Source organism: Polyodon spathula, chromosome 15 (assembly GCF_017654505.1).
Source record: "Polyodon spathula isolate WHYD16114869_AA chromosome 15, ASM1765450v1, whole genome shotgun sequence".
In the NCBI taxonomy this organism is placed as follows: Eukaryota; Metazoa; Chordata; class Actinopteri; order Acipenseriformes; family Polyodontidae; genus Polyodon; species Polyodon spathula.
Window position 1 is genome coordinate 32,713,087 of NC_054548.1, and position 25,615 is coordinate 32,738,701.

The 25,615-nt window shown below is 39.7% G+C and overlaps 1 protein-coding gene across 1 annotated transcript in view; it reads left to right on the forward strand.

Moving 5' to 3' along the window:
* Positions 1 to 4,795: 4,795 nt before the first annotated feature.
* Positions 4,796 to 25,615, forward strand: part of rrp8 (ribosomal RNA processing 8) — a 36,486-nt gene continuing 15,666 nt past the window's right edge. Inside the window, exons 1-6 of the mRNA XM_041272545.1 lie at positions 4,796 to 4,926; positions 6,156 to 6,271; positions 6,509 to 6,773; positions 8,690 to 9,662; positions 10,366 to 10,495; positions 10,589 to 10,695. Coding sequence (XP_041128479.1) covers positions 6,173 to 6,271; positions 6,509 to 6,773; positions 8,690 to 9,662; positions 10,366 to 10,495; positions 10,589 to 10,695 — 1,574 coding nt within the window. The 5' untranslated portion in view covers positions 4,796 to 4,926; positions 6,156 to 6,172. The remainder of the gene's footprint in view (positions 4,927 to 6,155; positions 6,272 to 6,508; positions 6,774 to 8,689; positions 9,663 to 10,365; positions 10,496 to 10,588; positions 10,696 to 25,615) is intronic.

Sequence of the window (25,615 nt, forward strand, 5' to 3'; positions counted from 1 at the left end):
GAGAGTGATGGGGACGAATTTAATATTTGTGGGTATACACTGTATAGGAAAGACAGGCAGGACAGAAGAGGAGGAGGGGTAGCGCTATACATAAGAAACAGTCTTGAAGCCCAGGTGTTAAACCTGGACAAAGAAAATAAAACCGAATCAATATGGGTCAGAATAACGGACAAAAATTCAAAAGGCATAATAATAGGAGCATGCTATAGACCGCCAGATTCAGAAGGTGAGCACAATAATCTGTTATACAATGACATTAGAAATGTGTGTAGCAAAGGAGAAGCCATACTAATGGGGGATTTCAACTTCCCCCAAATAAAATGGGAAAACCCGGTGGGTAGCGCGAAGGATGAAATAGAAATGGTGGAAATGACAAATGACTGCTTCCTAACACAATTTGTGAAGGCACCCACTAGAGGGGAGGCATGCCTTGATTTAGTCTTTTCAAATAACGAAGATAGAATAACTAAAACAGAGGTCAGAGAACCACTGGCAAACTCAGACCACAACATGGTCTCATTTGAAGTGTTTTTTAAATCCCCAAAAGTAAAGACTAAAGTTAAGGTTTACAATTTTAGAAAAGCAAACTATGAAGGTATGAAACAGAGACTAACAGAAGTAGATTGGAGTAAAATAGAGAAAACACCCACAGAAGAAGGATGGTTGTTCTTCAAAAATGTAGTACTAGAGGCGCAAAACAATTATATCCCTAAAGTAGACAAATCTAAATGTAAAACTAAATTGCCAAAATGGTTTAATAGATCAATTAAAAAAAATATTCAGCGAAAAAAGGCACTTTACAGAGCATTAAAAAAGGACCAAAAAGAAAGTACGCAGAAAGAGTACACAGAACTGCAAACGCAAGTCAAAAAGGAAGTTAGAAAGGCCAAGAGAGAAATAGAAATGAACATTGCTAAGGGAGCTAAAACCAATTCCAAAATGTTTTTCCAATATTACAACAGCAAGAGAACATTCAAAGAGGAGATTAAATGTTTAAGAGATACAAATGGCAAAATCGTAGAGGAAGAAAAAAAAAATAGCAAATATGTTAAATGATTACTTTTCACAAGTTTTTACAAAGGAAGATACTGACAACATGCCCCACATGTCATCCAGTTCCTATCCAGTTTTAAATAACTTTAGCATAACTGAGGCAGAAGTGTTAAAGGGACTAGGAGCTCTTAAAATAAACAAATCCCCTGGGCCGGATGAGATCCTCCCAGTAGTACTCAAAGAAATGAAAGAAGTAATTTACAAACCGCTAACCAAGATCATGCAGCAGTCTCTTGACACAGGGGTGGTACCGACAGACTGGAAAATTGCAAACGTAATACCGATCCACAAAAAGGGAAACAAAACTGAACCAGGTAACTACAGACCAGTAAGCCTGACTTCTATTATATGCAAACTTATGGAAACTATAATAAGATCCAAAATGGAAAATTACCTATATGGTAACAGGGTACTGGGAGACAGTCAACATGGTTTTAGGAAAGGGAGATCGTGTCTAACTAACCTGCTTGATTTTTTTGAGGATGCAACATCGATAATGGATAATTGCAAAGCATATGACATGGTTTATTTGGATTTCCAAAAAGCTTTTGACAAAGTCCCGCACAAAAGATTAATTCTCAAACTGAACGCAGTTGGGATTCAAGGAAACACATGTACATGGATTAGGGAGTGGTTAACATGTAGAAAACAGAAAGTACTGATTAGAGGAAAAACCTCAGAATGGAGTGTGGTAACCAGCGGTGTACCACAGGGATCAGTATTAGGTCCTCTGCTATTCCTAATCTACATTAATGATTTAGATTCTGGTATAGTAAGCAAACTTGTTAAATTTGCAGACGACACAAAAGTAGGAGGAGTGGCAAACACTGTTGCAGCAGCAAAGGTCATTCAAAATGATCTAGACAAGATTCAGAACTGGGCAGACACATGGCAAATGACATTTAATATAATTAAAAAAAATAAGAAAATATATTATTTAACTTTATACAATATTAAAAATTTAAAAATAAATACAAATTAATATCAAAATAAAAAATTAAACCAAAGATAGATCAAATTATTAATAGAGAAAAGTGTAAGGTACTGCACGCAGGAAATAAAAATGTACATTATAAATATCATATGGGAGATACTGAAATTGGAGAAGGAATCTATGAAAAAGACCTAGGAGTTTTTGTTGACTCAGAAATGTCTTCATCTAGACAATGTGGGGAAGCTTTAAAAAAGGCTAACAAGATGCTCGGATACATTATGAAAAGTGTTGAATTTAAATCAAGGGAAGTAATGTTAAAACTGTACAATGCATTAGTAAGACCTCATCTTGAATATTGTGTGCAGTTCTGGTCACCTCGCTATAAAAAAGATATTGCTGCTCTAGAAAGAGTGCAAAGAAGAGCGACTAGAATTATTCCGGGCTTAAAAGGCATGTATATGCAGACAGGCTAAAAGAATTGAATCTGTTCAGTCTTGAACAAAGAAGACTCCCAACGTGGCGACCTAATTCAAGCATTCAAAATTCTAAAAGGTATTGACAGTGTCGACCCAAGGGACTTTTTCAGCTGGAAAAGAGAAACAAGGACCAGGGGTCACAGATGGAGATTAGACAAAGGGGCATTCAGAACAGAAAATAGGAGGCACTTTTTTACACAGAGAATTGTGAGGGTCTTGAATCTACTCCCCAGTAATGTTGTTGAAGCTGACAGCCTGGGATTCTTCAAGAAGCTGCTTGATGAGATTTTGGGACCAATAAGCTACTAACAACCAAACGAGCAAGATGGGCCGAATGGCCTCCTCTTGTTTGTAAACTTTCTTATGTTCTAAATGTGTTTTTTTAACACTGCCTAGACATGAATGGGGCTGAACACCCTGATTTTTTGTTTTTGTTGCAAAGAATTGCTACAAAACTGGGCGTGTTACATTCAGTCTGGTCCCCTGAGTCTATAACCATTTGAATGGTTGGTCTAGGTGCTTCTTTTCCAGAAATAATATGCACTAAAAGTGCTGGCTAGGTGTGTGCGTGCAGGGGTTGCTTAGTGGTGTTTGCATGCAGAGGTTCCATGGTGGTGTGTGTGTGCAGGGGTTGCATGGTGGTGTGAGTGTGCAGGAGTTGTATGATGGGTGATACATGCAGGGATTGCATGGTGGTGTGTGCATGCAGGGGTTGCATGGTGGGTGATACGTGCAGGGATTACATGGTGTGAGTGTACAGGGGTTGCATGGTGGTGTGTGCATGCAGGATTTGCATGGTGGTGTGAGTGTGCAGGAGTTGCAATGTGGTGTGAGTGCAGTGGTTGCCTGGTGGTGTGAGTGTGCAGGGGTTGCAATGTGGTATGTGCATGCAGGGGTTGCATGGTGTTTGTGTGTGTGCAGAGGTTGCATGGTGGGTGATACGTACAGGGATTGCATGGGGGTGTGACTGTGCAAGCATTGCATGGTGGTGTATGTGCAGAGGTTGCATGGTGGGTGATACGTGCAGTAATTGCTGTGTGGTGTGTGCATGCAGGGGTTGCATGGTGGTGTGAGTGTGCAGGGATTGCATGGTGTTGTGTGCATGCAGGGGTTGCGTGGTGTTTGTGTGTGTGCAGAGGTTGCATGGTGGTTGATATGTGCAGGGATTGCAATGTTGTGTGTGCTTGCAGGGGTTGCATGGTGGTGTGAGTGTGAAGGGGTTGCATGCAGGGGTTGTATGGTGGGTGATACGTGCAGGGATTGCAAGGTGGTGTGAGTGTGCAGTGGTTGCATGGTGGGTGATATGTGTAGGGATTGCATGGTGTTGTGTGCATGCAGCGGTTGCGTTGTGGTGTGTGTGTATGTGTGTGCAGTGGTTGCATGGTGGGTGATATGTGTAGGGATTGCATGGTGTTGTGTGCATGCAGGGGTTGCATGGTGGGTGATATGTGCAGGGATTGCATGGTGATGTGAGTGTGCAGGGGTTGCATGGTGGTGTGTGCGTGCAGGGGTTGCATGGTGGTTGTGCATGCAGGGGTTGCATGGTGGGTGTGTGCAGGGATTGCATGGTGATGTGAGTGTGCAGGGGTTGCATGGTGGTGTGTGCGTGCAGGGGTTGCATGATGGTGTGAGTGCATGCAGGTGTTGCATGGTGGTGTGTGCTTGGAAACTCGTCTATAAGCTGAGTCCCAAAAACTGGGCTGAATTAAAAAATTATTTAAAAACCAAATCAGCCCAGAATTTGGGGATATCTGCAAACCAAATCGGCCCAGAATTTGGGTTGTAAATGAAAACAGGGGCATTCTATATTTAAAACTGTGTTTACATTAGAGATAAACTAATGTATCCCGTAACAAAACTGCAATAGTGTATATATTTGATATTAAAATACATCGCGCAAACAATTTTAGATATTTGCTATTTGAAAGAAAAAAGTACACCACTACAGAAAAAAAAAAAAAAAAGTTACATTCGTGCGTAACATGATAATTCATATAAAGTAATAACCCACAGTTTGTTACATTAGTACATCAAAATACCACATTATATTTTAATTGAAAGGTTGTGGAAAGCAGATCTCTTGCTCTTTCTCTGATCGTAATGTTACAAATGCCTGCAAGCTTTTCCACTCGTGTGACGACATTTTCATGTGACAGACATGGACCAATCAAAACGTGAAACTCTTATGCGGTTCCATCCCCAAAACCAGGCCTGTGTCATACCTCACTGCTGTGCTGTCATGAAATACTGTTGCGGGTTGTAGGTTCACGCCATACCAAAAGAGGGCGCAATCGTATATGTTGAGTACTGAAAATGTAATCACATACTCCATACCCTATCCGCACACGTGCAGAGACAGGGAAGTTTAACGTGTGTGTCCTGTGCGAATTCGGAGGCGTTGTCAAGACCATAATATAATTTTGGTTGAAGAGTTGTTTAAAAACTAAGAATTCGATTTGTAAGGTAAGTGGCGGTAAAAATAAATGTAACAGAGTAAAGATACTGTCGCCCTTCTTCTATCTATCTATATATATTATATTTAATTCACGTGTAATTAAATATACTGTAAATATTTGTGTATAATGGCATCTGTGGAGAAACACAGGCCACGCTGTATTTTGCCCGATGCAGAGAAAGACGGGCCAGTGTAAAACTGTACTTGTACATTTTTTTCGATTAGGGTTAGGCAGATTTAAATATTAAACTCCGTTTCCAATTCGCTCAAAAGCCTGACCCGTCTTTCTTATCACGTTTTTTTAATCCTAAAATTCTTTATTGTGTAAAACAAGTGCTGCCTTGTGTGTTACTTTGCAATGTGTCGCTGTGTAAAACAAGTGCTTTGTGTGTTACTTTGCATTGTGCTGTTTTTGTAAAAGCTGTTTCACTAACAAACACATTTATGGATTTTTAACACCCCCCTACACTTATCCCGAATACTTCTAACATCAATCAAATGAAATAGTTATTGTTAAACATGTACCCTTTGGAGGTATGGAAGCCAGACTGACTGCTTTGAGTCCCCTGGTCCAGTGGATTTCAATCCTGGTCCTGGGGTACCACTGCCCTGCTTGTTTTTGTTCCAGCCAAGCTCTCAATTACATAATTGAACTAATAATTTGCCTAATCTGAGCTTTGTAATTATTTTAAACAGATTTAGATTTCAATTTATGTATAAAATTGTATAAGGAACTTAAATTCTCCAACTGTCTATGAGCTACACTATTTACTTAAAAAAGCCAAATTAAGCTAATTATTAGTTCAATTACAGGTTCAATTAAGTAACTGAGAGCTTGGTTGGAACAAAAACAAGCAGGGCAGTGGTCCCCCAGGACCAGGATTGAGAACCACTGCCCTAGACCAAATACATACCAATACAGTGCCCTTAAGTACTCTTAACTCCTGCCATGTACAAAAGTCTGTGCCACCTACAGTGCACACTAATGTATGAGAGAGACAGCCCTGCAGGACAATTCTGTTTGGATGACCCTACTAGAATGATGATTTTGGCCTTACCAAGTGTCTTGACTGTGGGCTTATAGCTCATGGGGTACCAGTTTATTTGAAACAGGAAACCAGTGGGAGTGAGCGGCTATCTGCTCTGGAGTTTAAATCAGGGTTTTCCTACTGCAGTCTCTTGTCCCAGGGGCAGCACCTCCCTTCTGTTCTGTGGCTAACATTGTTTTACTTTCCAGGCCTTCCTTCAGGCATCATGTTTGCTGACGAGGAGTGGAACGATGACTTCACTGCGCAGATGCTGACACAGACCATGTCCCAGCAAGATGGGAAGTTGCGCACCAAGATGACATCTGTGAGTTGAAGCAAATGTAGACATTTCTACAGCATTTCATTATTTCCTGGAAATTTAAAGTGCATGTTGATGCAAATATGTTAATTCCTTAACCTATAGCTTTCTATAAATAGAAGCTTGAAACTATATTCCATTACTGGACCAAATTTAACAGCAACTTAGTTCGAAAGCCCCTCAAATAAGTATATTTGTGTTTAAAAACACTGCAAATAAATAACTACCTTTTTTCCTCTGCAGGTTCCAAAAGAGGGACTGGCTAGGAAGAAGAGTCTCCTGCGGACACTGCAGGCTCTTGGCTCGGTCCTGGACTGGAACACAGCACCAGGTTTGGGTTCAGCTGACAGTGAGGCAGAGGAGACCCCCCAGACAGCCACCAAGAAGAGGAGGAGAAAGAAGGTCTGCAAACATGCAGGGAGTGCAGAGCAGGGATGCTCTAGCGACAACCTCCAGGAGAAAGAGGGGGCTGGTGGTTCAGTGGAGAGGAAGCAAAAGAAAATAAAGAGTGAGTTTATTTTCTCAGTAATTTAAATAAAGTAATACAACTTTCTATACTCATTAGCATATGAACTTTCTTGCAAGACATTTTTTCAGTAGTCTTCATTTTTAATTGGGTGATGCTGGTTTATCCTACTGAGATTTTATTTTAAATACAAAGTCCTAATCTTGTGCTCCTTCTTTATGCTTGTTTGAAACGGCTGGCCAAAGTCTCTGCATTTCGTGGTTCATGTTATGTTGAACAGACTCAATCTCTCTGTATCTACAAGCATGGCAGAGGATGTATGTGATTGGAAGTTATGTGGTTGAGTGTATCCAGTTGTGTAATTTGTTAAAAGCTCCTCTAGTTTAGTCACATGATTTCTATTATGGTTGCTTTGTTAAAGTTTTTAATTACTGAGAACTAACAACCTGGCCCAGGTGTCTAAAGCCTAGGACACACATGAGCAGCGTGGCACTGCTAGCGGGGAGCGACAAATTGGAGCACATATCGCTCATATTTAAATTAGAGTGAACACACATTGATGAAAAAATGACATTGTGGAAAAGTATCACCGCAAGCAATATTCTGCTGCTCAAACATTTTCCCACAGTGGCAAATTTGGGTCTAGCTGGTCAGGTCCATGGTGTGGGATACAACATTGTCACACGGTTGGCTGAGTGGTGACGTCAGACCCGAAACAATAACACTGTTATGCTCAGCATTTAATAAACAAAATAAAAGGTTTGCACAGAAAAACAGCACACCAAAACAGGACACGGCACTTGAGGACAAAATAAAACGGACAAACAAAACAAATTAAGACTAAACGAAACAGACACTAAGAAACAGCGGACGAACAGTCAAACACAGTGAGTGAAATCAATTTACTTTATGTTTGAACTTTTTCACTCCAGAACACACAACCCAGAGTGAGTGAAAACATGCTGCTTTTATGCAGCTGTACCGAGACTCGATTGCTAACACTATGCAACACAATTTTTGTTCCTGGGTAGTAAGTGTTATTTCCTAATTGCTTATGCCTCAAAAGTATAGAAAATGGCTATTATTCCCCACAAACTTTGCTTTTGTGACCAGGACAGTGATATTTCAAAATATCACTATTTCCAATGGGAAAACTGGCAAATGTGTGTCTTTTCATTCACATAAAGTCAGAAAAAAACAACATATGAATCCAAATTAACATGTACGATTATACTGTAAATAAAGTATAATCGTAAATCTCAAAAAACTACTCACTTCTAAATCTTTTGTAGTCATTTTTGTATTACTTTAGTATAAATACATGTTAATTTGGATTCATATGTTGTTTTTTTCTGACTTGATGTGAACGAAAAGACACACATTTGCTCGTTTTCCCATTGGAAATAGTGATATTTTGAAATATCACTGTCCTGGTCACAAAAGCAAAGTTTGTGGGGAATAATAGCCATTTTCTATACTTTTGAGGCATAAGCAATTAGGAAATAACACTTACTACCCAGGAACAAAAAAAAATAAAAAATTTACACGGTGTAATCAATCATTCATTTAGAGTCTCGGTACAACTGCACGTGAATTAGTAAAGTGCAATTCCTAGTGCTCGCATATTATTACATTTTACCTGCACGTGAAGTGCTGTGCAATCCTCATGCCTAAATACAAATGTACATTTTAAACACTCATGTTACACTGACCCATTTATATCCCATGTACCAATGACTATACACCAACATTAACACACTACACGTAACATACAACACAAATAAATAGCCCAGGGGTAGGGTACTTTGCCACCGTCATCTGTCTTTTTTTTTTTATCACTGCTTCACAACGTTGATGTGTGTCCCAAGCAAAGCAGTATTGCCGTGTGCTACCCCGCTTCACTACCTGCAAGCGCTGCTCATGTGTGTTCTAGGTTAACAAGAGTGTTGTGTTCTTAGGTAACGGTAAAACAGGGCAACAGGCTGGGGAGAAGAGACTTCTGGAAACAATTGATAAAGATAGGTGCTCAATAATTGAAGATTTGCAGCCTTTCAAGAAACAAGAGAAGAAGAGTGAGGAGATTAGATTGCATCGTAAGCAATGGAAGAACAAGTTAAAGAACAAAAGAAAGAATAAAAACAAATATAAACAAAATGGACAGATAAGCCAAACCCCGGCTGCTACAAGGAGCACAGATACACTAGTAAGTTATAAGCACAGCAATGAGGGAGAAACAAGCAATAAACTCTTAGATTTAGAAAGCAGAAATGGGCAACAGAATAAATGCCTAGGGCAAAACAAAAACCAGAAGGAAGTGTACACTGGGAAGAGGGATTTCAATGTGAAGGAGAAAAACAGCAGGCATTCGACAGTTAAAAAGGCAACAGACAAAGGGATGATTTTGAAAGGAAAAACAGTTGAACCCCAAATCCAGCAGGTTGAAAACTGGGATTCAAACAGAACCAAGGCTGCAACAGAGAAACCTCAGATACATGCAAAAACTGTGACTGATTGTGTGGAAGAGAAGACTTCAAGCTATAGAAAAAAGCAGGTCATAAACAGGCAGAGAGAAAAATTACGTCAGGTTCTGGGGTCCCAGGCCACAGAGTCTGACATGAGACCGTTAGAGCAGGAGGAGGCAGAAGGCACAGGGATAGACAAGTCTCAGGCTTGTGCAGAGGAAGAAAAGAGCCCCCCTGCCCCCCTGCCAGACCGCTCCGCTGCCCTGCGAGCTAGAATGGAGCAGCGATTAGAATCAGCACGGTTCCGCTACATCAATGAGCAGCTCTACACTTCCTCCAGCCAGGAGGCTTGCAAGCTGTTCCACGAGGACCACACATCCTTCGAGATCTACCATCGTGGCTTCACTGCACAAGTGGCGCGTTGGCCGCACAATCCAGTTGACTCAATCATCAGCTACATCCGCAGCAAGTAAGTGATTTGAAGCTGTTCCAGCTAACAAAATAATTCCTGTCATACCTGTTTTGCACTTTCTAGCTAGGTGGTCTCAAATGTGCAGTATAAAAAGAAACGCATGTATTTTAATTTTAAAACATGATGTCATACTAAATGAGGCTAAAGAAAGTTCAATATTGTGTGCGTGGTGCAAACATTCTGCAGCCCTGGATATATTGTAACTATTTTCTTGTTGTGTTTTGCCTTGTTATTTTACTAAAATGTTTATCTTCTTTTAATAAGCACTTAAATCTGTTAAGTCATATTTTAACTTTTGTACCGAGCAATTCCAGACGTGTACGTCCGACAACATACACAAATAATTATTTTCTCTGAGTTTAAATCAAAGATTAAGATTGTTTCTTTTGTAGTGTATTGATAAGGGTCTCATCTAAGTATACATTGAAGACCTTAGCTTGTGATATTTGTATTGCTTAATGTTAACCCAAATTCCTGTAAACTGAAAAGAAAGCAATCATTATTACCACCTTTACCTAATGCACCTTCTCAGCAGCGATTCAACATTTGATTTCAACAAAAGTTATTTACAATGTTTAATCTCAAATCTTATTACAGATCAGATGTACAGGAGCAATGCACAGTAAGTCTTAGTGAAAACCTGTTTTTAAAGAGCATCAAAAGGTAGTCAGTGTCTTTCTGTGTTATCTTTGTCCTGCAGGCCCCCCTCTCTGGTAGTAGCAGATTTTGGCTGTGGTGACTGTAAGATTGCACGCAGCGTAAAGAACAAAGTATATTCCTTCGACCTGGCGCCTGTCAACAACCTTGTCACTGTCAGTGATATGGCCAACGTACGTATCCAGTTCAGTGTGTTGGCGTGTGCTTCTGTTTCTAGTTTGCATTGCTTATTATCTCTCACACAGTTGTCTTCCTCTTAATCCCAGGTCCCTCTTCCTGATGGCTCAGTGGATATAGCCGTGTTCTGTCTTTCTCTGATGGGGACCAACCTGTATGATTTCCTGGTGGAGGCAAACCGAGTCCTGGTGGCGAGGTAAGATTTTCAGTTTAAACATAGACAAGGTTCTACAGTACATCCAATTTGGTTTCATATGCGAGCAAAAAAGTCGTTAGTGCGACCATCAATTTTATTTTAGGCGTATGTGTGCGACCAGTGTTTTCACAACCTCAAAAACTGATCAGAAATTTTATATTTGTCAGTTACAAATATAAACATATCCAGGTAAGTTATAACTCAGGTGAATGTTTGTTTTATCGCTGTGTGTCCCTGGGATTATAGTCCTTTGCTAGCAAGGCTCTAAAAACTATGTATCCAACAGATGCTCTTTCCAGTAAGTGCTGTGTGTTGTGAGAGCCAAAAAATATTGTATATTAAAACTAAAAAAGTTAATTAAGTTTGGCATTTCTTTTTAGTTTTTCATCACATATCTAGTTCGAATCGACAGGCCTTTATTTAATGATTCCTAGGACATGTCTCCAGGTAACTGCATTAAATTACAATTAATAATTAGGGCTGTCAGTTAGTCACAGTTTGTTTGTTGATGTATACTTTTTAAAACTTGTTTTTGTATTAATAGACCGGTCTTTTATCAGCATCTAGTTTGTTTGTGCGCTGCACCAATTGCTTCCTGACTTTCCCTGGTAACAGAGGGATGGGGAAGTCTGTGCAGAAACAAACAAACAAAAACAAAAATATCCCGCTGTGCAAGTGTCTCTTTCTGCCACAACCTGGTGTGAGGCAGTGATATGTGATGTAACAAAAGAATCATACTAAACCTAACTCCTCCTGTTTTATACAGAATATTCTTCTCATTAGTGAAATTCGACTCATATTTTTAAATACATAAGTTTTATATTTACATATCGATGAATAAAACTGTTTTTGGTATATAAATGCTAACAGTCTATACCAGTGGTTCTCAACCTTTTTTTTTTTTAGGGAAGTCACTTGAAATTATTCTGAGGCACACCACATTATATAATCTTAAAACTGTAGTTTAATCACGGATAGTATTGCTTTTTATATTACTAATTGTACATCAGCAATCAGTGCACTATGGGCACTGCATTCCCAATGGGCAAATCATTACTGACAAAACAAACAAACAAAAAAAAAACATTATAAACTTAGGGATGCAATTGCAGTGGACAATTTGAATCAGATTGGTGATTGATGTTTAAACTGGATTTAAACCTCGGGTTTAAACTTCAGATTGTCTGTTGCAATAGCACCATCATGTTTCAGGATAAACAATGTATTCACGTTTTTGACCAAAGACATGGACTAAAATGTAACAGATGACAATCTTAAACATTGCAATGAGCAGTCCTTTTCAAATCGATAACAAAACACTTAGTATAAAACAAACTGATTTAAGGTAATATAGTAGGATAAACCTATTCATTAGATTTAAATGTGTTAATTTAAAATGATTTATTAATCAAAGTAAAAACTAGTTTAACCCTTCAATTTATGTTGCTAATTAGGCAATATAAAAGCCAAGAAAAACCATGTCGGAATGCTCAAAACTAAAAGCGTTGTCCAGGGTTCGACACAAACCATGGCCCGGTGGCCCAGGGCCGGCAGAGAGCGCAATTTGGCCGGTAGATATAAGCACCACAGGCCCGACTGGGCCGGTTACATTTAACTAGTATAGTATACCCCTATAGTGCATATGGCTTCCGTTTCATGAATCCAGGAAAACGGTCCAGTGTGTCAGAAAGCTGAAAATTAATTTACAAACCATTTTTTAAAAACATAACTACGAACTAATCCTAACATTCCCACTGCGCGTCCTATTTGTTGTACAGTCAGAATCTGAGACTGCGTACTGAAGTGCTGTGTTGGTACCCGTTTCCACGGCACATCTTTTACAAATCGGGTTTTCTACAAATAAGCAACCAATAAGCCAAAAGGAAAGCGCTGAAATCAATAAATCATAAAGAATGTAATTATGAAAAAATATGAAGACGAACATTTAGAGTGGAGGCTTCATTATGACAGTGAAAAAAAAAAAATTAACGTTTTGCCTTGTTTGGCGTCAGTTTCCCAGACTTGCAGATAAAACAGCAGCTTTTTGTTGTGAATTCAACATTTCGTTACATCATATCCAGTCTCGCAGTAAGATGACCCGATGGAAACCCAGATACACAGTCGAATTGTTAAACTTTTTGTTGGGGATCCGATGTGCTCGGGTCAAAAATGCCATTCACATTCTTTCCAGGACTCGCTGGTATCGCTCAGCAAGATTGCGCTGACTTGGGAGAGGCTACACAACAGTGACAACGCTCTGAGAAGGATTGTTAGTATTATGAATATTGTTTTAATAGTGTTTTTAGGGATGGGAATTTCGAGTAGTTTCCTATTTGAATACACAGGGTGCAACCTTTTTGTGTGTTCAATTACTCGAACTCTGGTCCCTTAAACTACCAAGAGTAAAAGGCAAATGCGTGTGCACAAGCAGACAGCATAACAGTGTAAGCCGGTAAAGTTTAGCCGGGTTCACAAAGTGTTCAAACAATGCCCAAGACGAGATTTCTTCGCTCTGTACCCTATTTATTTAGGCACAAGTTTTTCCTTTTATTTACTGAATTAAAATAAAGAACTCAATGAGCAGCAATGTCACAGTGCGTATCTCTTCCAATTAAAACAACTAGCTCAGTGGCCCGAGGTGCCAGTAGTTAAAAATCTAAACATAGAGCCCTGCTTGTTCTGGAATGTGCAAGGGCTCAAAGGGCTAGTTGCACTACAGCGTTGATTTGCTGCGTTTTTACGCCAGCCGATTCACAATGATTTTTGTATTCACACATGAGCGTTTTTCTCTTTCAAATGTCCACTGGAATGTCTTATTCTAGCAGTGCATTGTTCTTTGTAAGCAGCACAATACATATCTCAATATGCAATACAAACAGAAAATAAGGGAGACTGTTAGGAAATCAATTACAGTTAACACTACATTGAATTTTAAAATAAGTGGTTTTACTATCTGTGAAAATGTGTTAAATGCAAACAGTGGTTAAAGAGGGGCAGTTTGTGTAGTGGTGAAAACAAATAACAGGGTGATATACCATCAATAAAAACATAAAACATACATATAGGCTATATAAAGTTTTACTGTTGAAGCAAAATGCCTACTCGTATTTAAAGTAAATTTCAGCTTTTGTAATGTCAGTCAAGCGATGGTTACAAGTAGGCTACCTTATGTCCTCGGACTCTGAGAGAGACGTAGAGACTTTTTAAAAAATATATATTTTAAGTACAGTCAATGTCGGGTAAACTGAATACGGAAGTGTTTTTAAAAAACAATTCTGGAATTATTCAACTATCATAATGATTATTATGATATTAGCATTGCACCTATGCCTATTAGCACTGTTGTTTGTTTATTCAAATCAATGTATACAGTTTTAAAAACGATATTGTCACTAGAGATATATATATATTTAGAGTGTTAATTTTAGAGTGCTTATGTGGAAAGATAGTTAAAATAAGACCCTCCACATCGGGCATATATCATGTATATACTCAGTTTGGTTGTAGTGAGGATGCAATAGTGATAATGGATAACTGCAGAGCATGTGACATGGTTTGTTTAGATTTCCAGAAAGCTTTTGACAAAGTCCCGCATAAAAGATTAATTCTCAGACTGAACGCAGCTAGGATTCAAGGAAACACATGTACATGAATTATGGAGTGGTTAACATGTAGAAAACAGAAAGTACTGATTAGAGGAGAAACCTCAGAATGGAGTGTGGTAACCAGTGGAGTACCACAGGGATCAGTATTAGGTCCTCTGCTATTCCTAATCTACATTATTGATTTAGATTCTTCTATAGTAAGCAAACTTGTTAAATTCACAGACGACACAAACATAGGAGGAGTGGCAAACACTGTTGCAGCAGCAAAGGTCATTCAAAATGATCTAGACAAGATTCAGAACTGGGCAGACACATGGCAAATGACATTTAATAGAGAAAAGTGTAAGGTACTGCACGCAGGCAATAAAAATGTGCATTATCATATGGGAGATGCTGAAATTGGAGAAGGAATCTATGAAAAAGACATAGGAGTTTTTGTTGACTCAAATGTCTTCATCTAGACAATGTGGGGAAGCTATAAAAAAGGCCAACAAGATGCTACGATACATTGTGAAAAGTGTTGAATTTAAATCAAGGGAAGTAATGTTTAAACTGTACAATGCACTAGTAAGACCTCATCTTGAATATTGTGTTCAGTTCTGTCACCTTGCTATAAAAAAGATATTGCTGCTCTAGAAAGAGTGCAAAGAAGGAGGACCAGAATTATTCCAGGTTTAAAAAGCATATCGTATGCAGACAGGCTAAAAGAATTGAATCTGTTCAGTCTAGAACAGAAAAAACTACGCGGCGACCTAATTCAAGCATTCAAAATTCTAAAAGGTATTGACAATGTCGACCCAAGGGACTTTTTCGACCTGAAAAAAGAAACAAGGACCAGGGGTCACAAATGGAGATTACACAAAGGGGCATTCAGAACAGGAAATAGGAGGCACTTTTTTGCACAGAGAATTGTGAGGGTCTGGAATCAACTCCCCAGTAATGTTGTTGAAGCTGACACCCTGGGATCCTTCAAGAAGCTACTTGATGAGATTCTGGGATCAAAAAGCTACTAACAACCAAACGAGCAAGATGGGCCAAATGCCTCCTATCGTTTGTAAACTTTGTTATGTTTCTTATGTTCTTAGTAGCCAGAGTTGTAACCAAGTCGGTAAAATTGGGACTCGAGTCATTTAGGAGTAAAGACTTAAGTCGAGTCACTGAATTTGTCGAGACATAAGAACATAAAGTTTACAAACGAGAGGAACACCTATTGCATCATAGTTACTTGTTAGTGCGGTAGCTTCAAGTTCTAAAATTTTGTTTCTGATACTTCTAGCATTTAGATAAATACATTTAATGGTTGTCTTACCTGTGTTGTTGTCCTTGTTTTGATGCGGTCTCCCTTCTGTTTTTTTGTTGATTTCTCCCCCCTTCCTTTCTAATTTAAATGCTTCTGAACCTGCTCGAGGATCTTTTCTCCAAGTAGACTGGTTCCCTTTTTATTTAAGTGCAGTCCGTCCCATCTATACAGATAGTCCTTGTTGTAGAATGTGGTCCAATGATCAAGATAGGTGAAGCCTTCCCGTGTGCACCACGTCTTCAGCCATGCGTTTAGATTAATTATTTTCAGTTGTCCATATGGTCCTTTGCAAGGTGCTGGCAGTATCCCAGAAAATACCACAGTTTTGGTCTTGTCTTTTAATTTCCATCCTAGCTCTCTGAATTTGTTTTGCAGGGATTTTTCCAATCTTCCAATGTTGTTTGTACCGATGTGGACGACTACTACCGGGTCCTTTCCTGTTCGTTCTAGGAGTCTGTCCACGTTCTCGGTGATGTGCTTGACAGAGGCTCCTGGAAGGCAGCACACTGTTGTAGTGAGGGGGTCCAAACTGCGAATTGAACTTGCTGTGTTTCTTAATATGGAGTCCCCAACAATCATGACCTCCCTTCTTTTTGCTGTCTGGTCACCACTGTTAATAGGGTCCTGGATGTTGTTCCTTTCATTATCTTGTTGTTGGTTTTGCTCATCAAAATTTTGAATTGACTCAAATCTGTTGGTTGTTTTGATTTCTGGTGGTTGTGTTTGACGAAGTTTCTTTTTTTCCCTGCTTCTGCCTACCTGAACCCAGCTGTTCTGACCTTCTATCTCCCTGGTGGTTTTCAGTCTGTTAGGGGTGCAGACTTCCATCAATTGTGGGTGTGCCAGATCCTCAAGATCCTGTTGTTGTCTCATTTCTTCCAGCTTCATTTCTAGCATACTTACTAGTTTATGCAAGTCCTGGATCGCGCAGCACTTTACACACATTTGGTTTAGCTCTGCTGGGTTTTCTCGGATTTCCCACATCATGCAGGTGTTGCAGATTAATGGCTTGAAGACCATGTTGATTTTTTTTTATTTTTTTTTAAGTTTAGTTTCTTCTGCAGCTGTCAACCTGCTTTCATACTGCTTCTAAACTGCTCTGCACTTTTCCACGCCTGTACTTCTCCCACGCTGTCGCTTCCACTTGCTGTCGCTGGGAAGACTGTCTCGTTTATAGCTGCGTTCTGCTGCTGGCTCCTCCCCTCACCTGTGTCTCAGAACGGCGCTGAATTTGAATCAGCTGCTCCGAGTTTCAGCTTGTTTGTTATCAGAAAAACACACGCGGCTGTTTGACTTTGAGCTGCAGTGTTTGCCCAATGTCCTGTGTTTTCTGATTAAAGCAATTAAAGATGTAATTTCTCCTTACTGCTTCTAAACTGCTCAGCACTTTTGTGACAGTTCAAGAGAGCTGATTTAATCCAATTTTAAGACATACAGTAAAAAGGCCGATAGTACAGTACAGCCTCTATATACGAACCTGATTTTTCTGAAGTCAACTTGGATAAATCAATCTGTGCTGTTTCAATTTTTTTTTTTATTATTATTAGGGTATTACTGTAGTCCCCACCCCCATACCAGATACGAGACCGCGATCGATAATTAAACATTTAAAAGCACATCAGCCAAGTTTTCAGTTTTGTTTCAATGTTAATTTAATATATATATAAAAAAAATAGATTTGTTGTGACCTTTGCAGAAAGCTGTACGAGCTAACATCGACACCAATTTTGTGACATTTCGGTTTCAGCTGCAATGTAAATTACTGTATAAGACTGGATTTAAAAACAAAAAAAAAACTTTACGTGCTGTAGTTGAGATACAGGTTTGTGTTGTATATCATGAAGGACATGGTAGCGGTGCGGTAATGTACTGTGAATGTCCATTGTGCTCTATATCTACGTACTAGTATTAATACTTGCTGTACCTTGGTCCTAAATAGTCTCTCCCTGACTAGTCCAAAAAACTGGTCAAAACGAGAGACATTTTTTTATACTGTTATGTTAGTATTAACTTAAGAGTAAAATTACTTACCGGTCAGGGTGCTTAGTCTTCAAATGTCGGGTGAAGTTAGACGATGTTCCAAGTTTTTAGCATATTTTTGCTTTACAGTGTAGACAAAGTGCAGCCTACTTGTTCTTCTCCCAGTCAATAGTGTAATCTTTGAAAGAGAACTCCACCACCGCAGGTACTTTGTGTGCTGCTTTCCATATTGTCGATATACAGTTAACTTACACCGATGTAGTCTTCCCACCTCATGTTATGCTTGATTCCAGCTTGCTGCTTATGACGTTTTGATCATAGAGCGGTGCTATAGGCTAGAAAAGTGTTTCCTTAGCAACGGTCTTGACATTCACTGCACAAGCCTGTTCTGTTTGTGATACAAGATGACTGCTTGTAGAGCGGGGCTGCCGCTGCGTGCGTTTTTATCACAAAGACAATGACTCGAGTCAGATGGAGACTTTTTTGCAAGACTTGAGTCGAGTCACGTCTTTTGAGCATTGAGTAGAGTCTTTTCTTGCAGGGAGTCGAACATTGTGAGTCGAGTTATTACTTAATGAAATTAAATCAAATTGGCTACCTGCTTTTATTTATTTTACACATTGGTATGTGTCTTCTGCGTGTATTTGGAGATCAGTGTTATTTTATTATAAAGTGAACCCCACATACATTCCCTTTTTTCTCTCCATTGGAACAGTGCGGCAGCCTGCACCCGATTCATATTGCCTTCAAATGTAGAATTACTCTGGAAATCGCCGCGTTTTTCGTCCAGAAATCGAACCTGTTTTGTTTTTTTTCCTGTAGCGATTACACTCAAGTGTGAATGGTAGCATTCAACTCCATAGGCTTTGTTTTTAAAAACGAAAAATGCTGCGAATAAATGCTGTAGTGTGACTACCCCTTAATTCTCCCAACAAGCACGTTGGCTTCCTTGATCTCTTGCATAGAAAGAAAATAGATGTAGCCAGGATACAGGAATCCTACATCAAACAGCAAGATGCTCCCAGATTTGCTAACAGATATTTTTATGTGGCCGCTTCCTCCTCTGCAGATAACAAAGGGAGTGTTGATTGTATTGTGCCATAGTCTTCAGATCACTACTTTGGGTTCTGGGAGACAGGGTGAAAATCACCCTCTCTAATGTTCCCATTTTCCTGAAAAATGAGGTGATAGAGAGGGAGCTGGCTATATATGGGCAGCTAGTGTCCGGGCTGAAGAGAATCCCTTTAGCTGCAAGTCACCACATCTCAAACATGTCATTTCATTCAGAAGGCAGTTGTGTTTGATATTAAAAAGCATTGATGAAGATCTTAACATTACGCTTAAGTTTAAGGTGGGTGGCAGTGATTGTCATTTGTGCAACCTCCGACTCAGTGTTTCAGATGTGGGACTGAAGGTCTAGTGTATGGGGCGACTTGCAGATACAGGTAGAAGGGGTAAAGTTTGCGGAGGACAGTGAGGGTTTTAGATTGCCGGGGAAATCCTAAGGACTAATAAAACAGGATAGTGCTGTCACTAAAAGACGCAGTGTTTCTTCTGACGGCAGCAGTGTCAATATGGAGCCTGAGAGCTCTGCGGAGCCGTGCCTTGCGCAGGCTGTTGGCACAGTGACAGACAATCCTGCTGTAGACGGTGATGATGAAGGCAGTCTTACAGATTTCCTCTTGAGCATCACAATTGCTGGGCATGCATAAACCCCAGGGATGGGAATAGTGTTCAGAGCATTAAAGATTTCCTGGAGCAGCCGAAAGGGCGAAGGGGAATTGATGTTGTGGATTTTTTTTCCCGATGTTGATTTGTTTCTGAGCACAATACAAGGTTTAGAGTACTGCATGGGTCTGACCTGGACCCGCTACTACAGGACCCGACCCTAACCTGCAACCCGCTGTAACAGCGTTTTTCTTGCTCCCGACCAGCTTTAATAAAACCTGCAACCTGACCCAAACTCTCAAGTGTTTGTCCTTTACCTACTGCCTGCGTCAGCTCGCACTCTTTCGCTCTCACATTCACACACAGAGATCTACCGTTGTCCACGGATTGAGTTTACACAAGGCTATACAGCATGGTAGCTTTCTGTAGTGGTCTAATTATATTTTAACGTTGTAACATATTAACTATCTCTACTTTACCCTGTCCTATCTTTTGTTTCGCCTCGTTCACAGACATTTTTAATATCCTCTAGAAGATGTGATAAAAAGATCTTGCGAAGTATCAAACAAGCAAGAACAACACTGCTTAGTCAGCAGACTCCTCCCTAATCGCCTCCTGCTTCAGTGTAGGAAATACCAGTATGTTTATCTTCCAATACGTTATTTGGAAAAGGGTTACAGATGAGTACGCTGAAAGGACAGAAAGTTTTTAGTGAAAAAACTTCACATTCCGACACTTTTGTGGGTACCTGATGCTGTGCACATAGTGCTTGCGGTACTCCGCACGGTGCTCGGTAGGCAGGTGTCTAGTACCTCGGTGCGCATAATGCCCTTGGGTGCCGGGTGCACGAGATACCTCAATGCCCTCCACCAGTAGACTGTGCTCCAAACTGCTGTAGGCTATTCGCTGCCCTGGTCGTGTGATCTCACATAGTCCAGGCTAGACACCCCTGACCAGTTGCTGTGATCAAGACTCTGAAATAGCTCCCTCTCAATTTTTTGGAGTTCCCCTGTAATTTCATTGCTGGAAGCCGGCTCGTCACTTCCCTGGAATCAGAAACCTGTGAACTCAGCTATAAATACTGCACAACTGCACTGTGTTTATTCTTTTTCTTTTCAACAGCCTACATTGCTTTGCGATTGCAGTCTGCTTTTCTAAACTTACAGCGCTTGCTGTTTTGTGTTTTCCTCTGCTATTGTAGTTTTAAAAAAAACAAAAAACGCATGGTCCTCCACCAGACCCCGGCTCTGCTGTGGGTTATCCCTGCCCGCCCTCTCGGTGTGCTTAAAAATTTCATTTCATCCGCATTGCCATGGTGTCTGTTGTATTTCCCTCACAGCTTTGGTGTTGTGTATGTGTGGTTTTATTTCACTGCCTTGCAGTTGAAAAATAAAAAATACAAGCATGATTCCTTCACCAACATGCCTACTTGGCGGTTTAAAAAAAAAAAAAAAAAAAGCAATTACATGCATTGCCATGGTGACTGCTATATTACACTCACAACTTTGCAGGTGTGTGTGTGTGTGTTTTTTCTTTACTGCCTTGCAGTTTAAAAAGAAAAAATAGTAGCTGTGTGATATCCACCGGGACCCAGCTCTGCTATGTCCCGCTGCTGAGTTGAATCAGCAGGCTTGTTTCAGCCTGTCTGCTCGGCACGCTTGGTCACCTGTCTGGCGTGGTGAATGTGTTTCTCCCACAGCTGAATTGCTGTGTGTGTGTGTAAGTACGTTTTCCTTCTGCTTAACACAAGCCTGTGTTCTACTTGGGTATATGCTACATGCTGCCATTTTGTGTGACTGCACAGTGGATACAAACACTTTTATTGATAGAGAATACTGTTTTTGACGTTTTAGTCAAGTCTGTGTGTGGGAATATCTAAACCTGTTTTAATATATACAGAAAACATATACGTTTTTAGTGAAAGATGGTGTTTTAAGAGATATATCATTTAGATAGATCATTTGAGAAACGCACAGAACGATTGGCTTCTGTGGCAATGGCTGAGCGGTGATGTCAGACCAGAAAAAGGACGAACAACAAAAGGTAACTAGGTCAAAGGCTCAGCGCGCACAGTTCTTATTTTAAATACAAAAATAAATAAAATATTCAAACAAAAATAAACACTGCTCACAGAGCACAAAAATAAAAGGTTTAAACAAAAATAAATCATGAACTCAAAATACAAATGTAGATCAGGCTGGGCGATCACCTTCACTGTTCCTATATCTGCTGTTTTAAATTAATCTCTCTCTCTCCCGTTCTTTACTTCCGAACACCCAGCTAGAGCAGGGAGAGCTGCAGGCTTAAATACCGTGGCCGAGAGGTTTAACTAGTTTGTAATTATTCTGTTACCCCTCGGCCACAATCTGCACAAGTTTATTAATTATGTGTAACTGCCGGCTAGTTTAACAACGCACTAGCCGACTGCCACGCATTACCACAATGTTTTTAATCGCAACTGGCAGAGGACGGGCACGGGGTGCCAATTTAGTCTCTGCCAGAAAAACAAAAACAAACGCATGGCGTTCCGCTGTCATATATATATATATATATATATATATATATATATATATATATATAATATATATATATATATATATATATATATATATATATACAATAAATCAAATACAAAATACAAAATAACACAGGGGCAGAGGGGGAGACCCAGTTCTAAAAATAAATACTAACACTGTACAGGGCTGCTCGTCCTGTTACAGCTTCCTATACATACTTCCATACAATCATGACGAAACACGCAGACATCATATACAGTATATGGACATGTGTATATATACACACACCTGTATTATGAATGATAAAGTAGAGTCCAGTACTTACAGATGTTTGTGATTCGGTCTGGTTTTATAAAAATAAATTGTTTTGGATTTTGCGCCTTTTTGGTGTGGGTCTGGGTAGTATACATTATAGAGGGGAGGGGTTTGTGACTTGACAGCTGTAATAATCTAAATGCACATAAAATAGATCTTAATGCTTAATTGTTTCTGATATGTCATAACCAATATACAGAATATCGTGTATTTCTTTTTTGGTAATATACAAAGAAAACCTATAATGTAAATATCTGGCAATGACAAACTTAAAATGACAACTCTGATGATGGTTTAAACTGGGAATGTTAAATAATAGATATTGTCATATTTAAAAAGTGTTAACAATTTAACACAAATATAATTGCACAAAAATAAATTGCACGACCATGTCTTTGTAGCTTAAACTTAACCACTATTAAATAAAATACATCATGATACAATAAAAAGTGTTAATATTACAACAATCTGTTTTCAATTTTAACCACATATAACATAGCTTTAATAAAGATCCTGACAATTTTTAAAAGTAAAACAATTTTCTGAATTAAAATTGACAGTAGAAAATGGAGATGGCTTAACCTTGCCTTTTTAAATTCTAAAATTTGCGAGTGCGCAGAAAGGCTCAAAAAGGCAAACACTAACTTATTTCACGGCTAACTTATTTTCCGTGACACCGGTGCAAAGTGCAATCTACGGTCTCTGGCTGGATTCATTTACGATGCAAGCCTACCTGTCGAACGATAGAGTAGCTGTCATTCACAACTGTCTGGTCGTGTTTATCAAAGGTTCACAGTGTAATTGGTGTTCTGTTAAACTATTGGCTCTGATGGCCGCAGCTTCATCAGCCACCCAACTAGAGTTACCCACATGCACCCGATCCAAGTGTGGCTCAGTGCCCTCGGCTGCACCCCAAGCATGACAGACAGCGTTGGCTGACCGCGACTCGCCTATGCTGGGAAGCTCTACGCTGGTGGAGGCAAGCCTCTCATCTGGGTGAAGGTGTAAGGATGGGAGTGATACACAACTGTCAATTGGTGATGATAGACTCTGGTTGGGGGGCGGTCTGGGCAGGCAGAGGAGTTCGCAGACCCTGGTCTGATTGCTGGACATCCCAGCACATAAATGCGTCGGAGCTAAGAGCAGCCCACTAGTGGCCCAATGCGTTTTGTATGCTTTCCTGCGATACCGCTGCTCCATGCCTTCTTTGAGAAGGTTAGGAGAGACAAGGAGATAGTTCAGGACCAGGCAGACTCCAACTGTGCTTCTGGCCCCTGAATGGGACCGTCTATCCGCCTTAGGGCTCTCAGACACTGTTGTCAGTACACTGCCAAATGCTAGGGCCTCCTCCACAGGGGCGTTACACACCATATGTGGAAGTATTTTCAAAATTGGTGCATGGCCAGAGGTGACCCCGATTTATTGCCCTTTAGCAACTATTTTGCAGTTTCTGCAAGATCTGTTATAGGCGCCTCTATGTGGAAAGTGTACCTAACAGCCATATCTCCATGCCATATCCCCATTGACTCCGTGTCCGGGTGCTTATGTACTAGCGACCTGTTTTTTGAAGGGTGCTCGGTGGTTGCACCCTCCTAGGAGGGCCGTTTTCCCCGAATGGAAATTGAAATTGATTTCTTACTTGCAAAAGAAAAATGAATAAAGAAAACAAGTCTATAGAAAGTGCAAAGCGACAGTTATAGATTAGAATCTTTATATAATGGTGGTGCTCCATCTGGACAGAGAATTATTAAACTGAAGGAGACTGGTTACCAAATCAATTGTTTCACCACAGGTCCTTCAAACACTCCTCTATAACCCATGAATGCTTGTTTCAGAACTTTGCAAGAATTCATTTTTAAAGATGGCAACAAAGAGGCAGTAAGAGGTCAATAGTACCTCTGTAGCCCTGTGACAAACTACTTGCATATAAAGATTGTACACATTGTATGGTTTGTTTTATGGATTTATTTATTTAGACATGTTTTCTCTTGGTTTAAACGCAAACTATTTGCTAATATTGTAAAGTATAACCCAAAACATACATGAGTGGTGTTAATGTTTGTACATGTATTGAACTGTGAAGGAGACTGTTTACCAAGTCAATTATTTTACCACATATTACAGGGTTTGAGATTAACCATGGCTCAGTGGCCCGGGGCCGGTAGAGAGCGCAGTTTGGCCGGTAGTTTTGAAGCCCCACAGGCCCGACTGGGCCGGTTACATTTAACTAGTATATATATATATATATATATATATATATATATATATATATATATATATATTATATATATATATATAATAGTGCATATGGCTTCCGTTTCATGAATCCAGGAAAATGGTCCATTGTGTCAGAAAGCTGAAAACTAATTTGCAAACCATTTTTTAAAAACATAACTACGAACTAATCCTAACTTTTCTGCCACGCGTCATATTTGTTGTACAGTCAGAATCTGAGACTGAGTACCGAAGTGCTGTGTTGGTACTCATTCCCGCGGCATATCTTTTACAAATCAGGTTTTCTACAACTAAGCAACCAATAAGACAAAAGGAAATAAGCGCTGAAATCAATAAATCATAAAGAAAGTAATTATGGAAAAAAAAATGAAGACGAACATTTAGAGTGGAGGAGGCTTCATTATGACAGTGAAAAAAGATAGCATTCTGCTTTGTTTGGTGTCAGTTTCCCAGACTTGCAGGGAGAGCACGTTCCTTGAAGTGATCATGTCTTGAATGGATGAGAGCACCTCTCGGATGGAAGCAAGCAACATGTAGAATATAGGACAAGCACAAGCTTAACTGCATTTAGGATAACCAATCGGAGAAGCTGTTGTCAACCTCTTCGATAAAGAGGACACACGTACCTCCATCGGACTGTTAGGCGGATTTCAAATAAGATAGTATTTATGACATACCATAAAACCACAACTCAATTAGCAAGCTAGCGTGTTACAAGCATTGAGAAACACATGTTTAAAACTCCAAACTCTCATAGTAAGATAACTCTTTCTGAGTATCTTTGAATTAACTATGGGTTTTAGTTTCATCTTCACTGTGAAGTACGTGTTCGTTACATGTTAAACATCAAAGGAAGCTGGAAAACTGAGGATTACATGAGGTGAACTTTAACCCCTGTTGCAATGCATAGAGTATAATGTGCCCAATTTTTATTTTCAAAATAAAGGATTACCACCTCGTATTTATGAGGTTTATTCTAAGTTTAAATCTTCACACCCCACCAAAACCCATTGATACCCCTGGAAGGATATTTCCATGCAGAACCGGATGTTATTCAAGCCGCTTGTAGTGTAAGTGTCAAAGCAGTCATCATGGAAAAGACACTTGTTTCTTTCCATTTGTGGACACGGGCATGTGGTTCCAATGGTCTTTGCTGCTGTAGGAACTGGGCAGCATACCTGTTGGTCTGACTCGCTGTCAGTTTCCATCATCGACTTGCAACCTGTGTGCAACCATTTACTTGAAATTTATAGTAGTTACTGCTGCAATATATAGCAATTGATGAAATAAAGTTCACACAA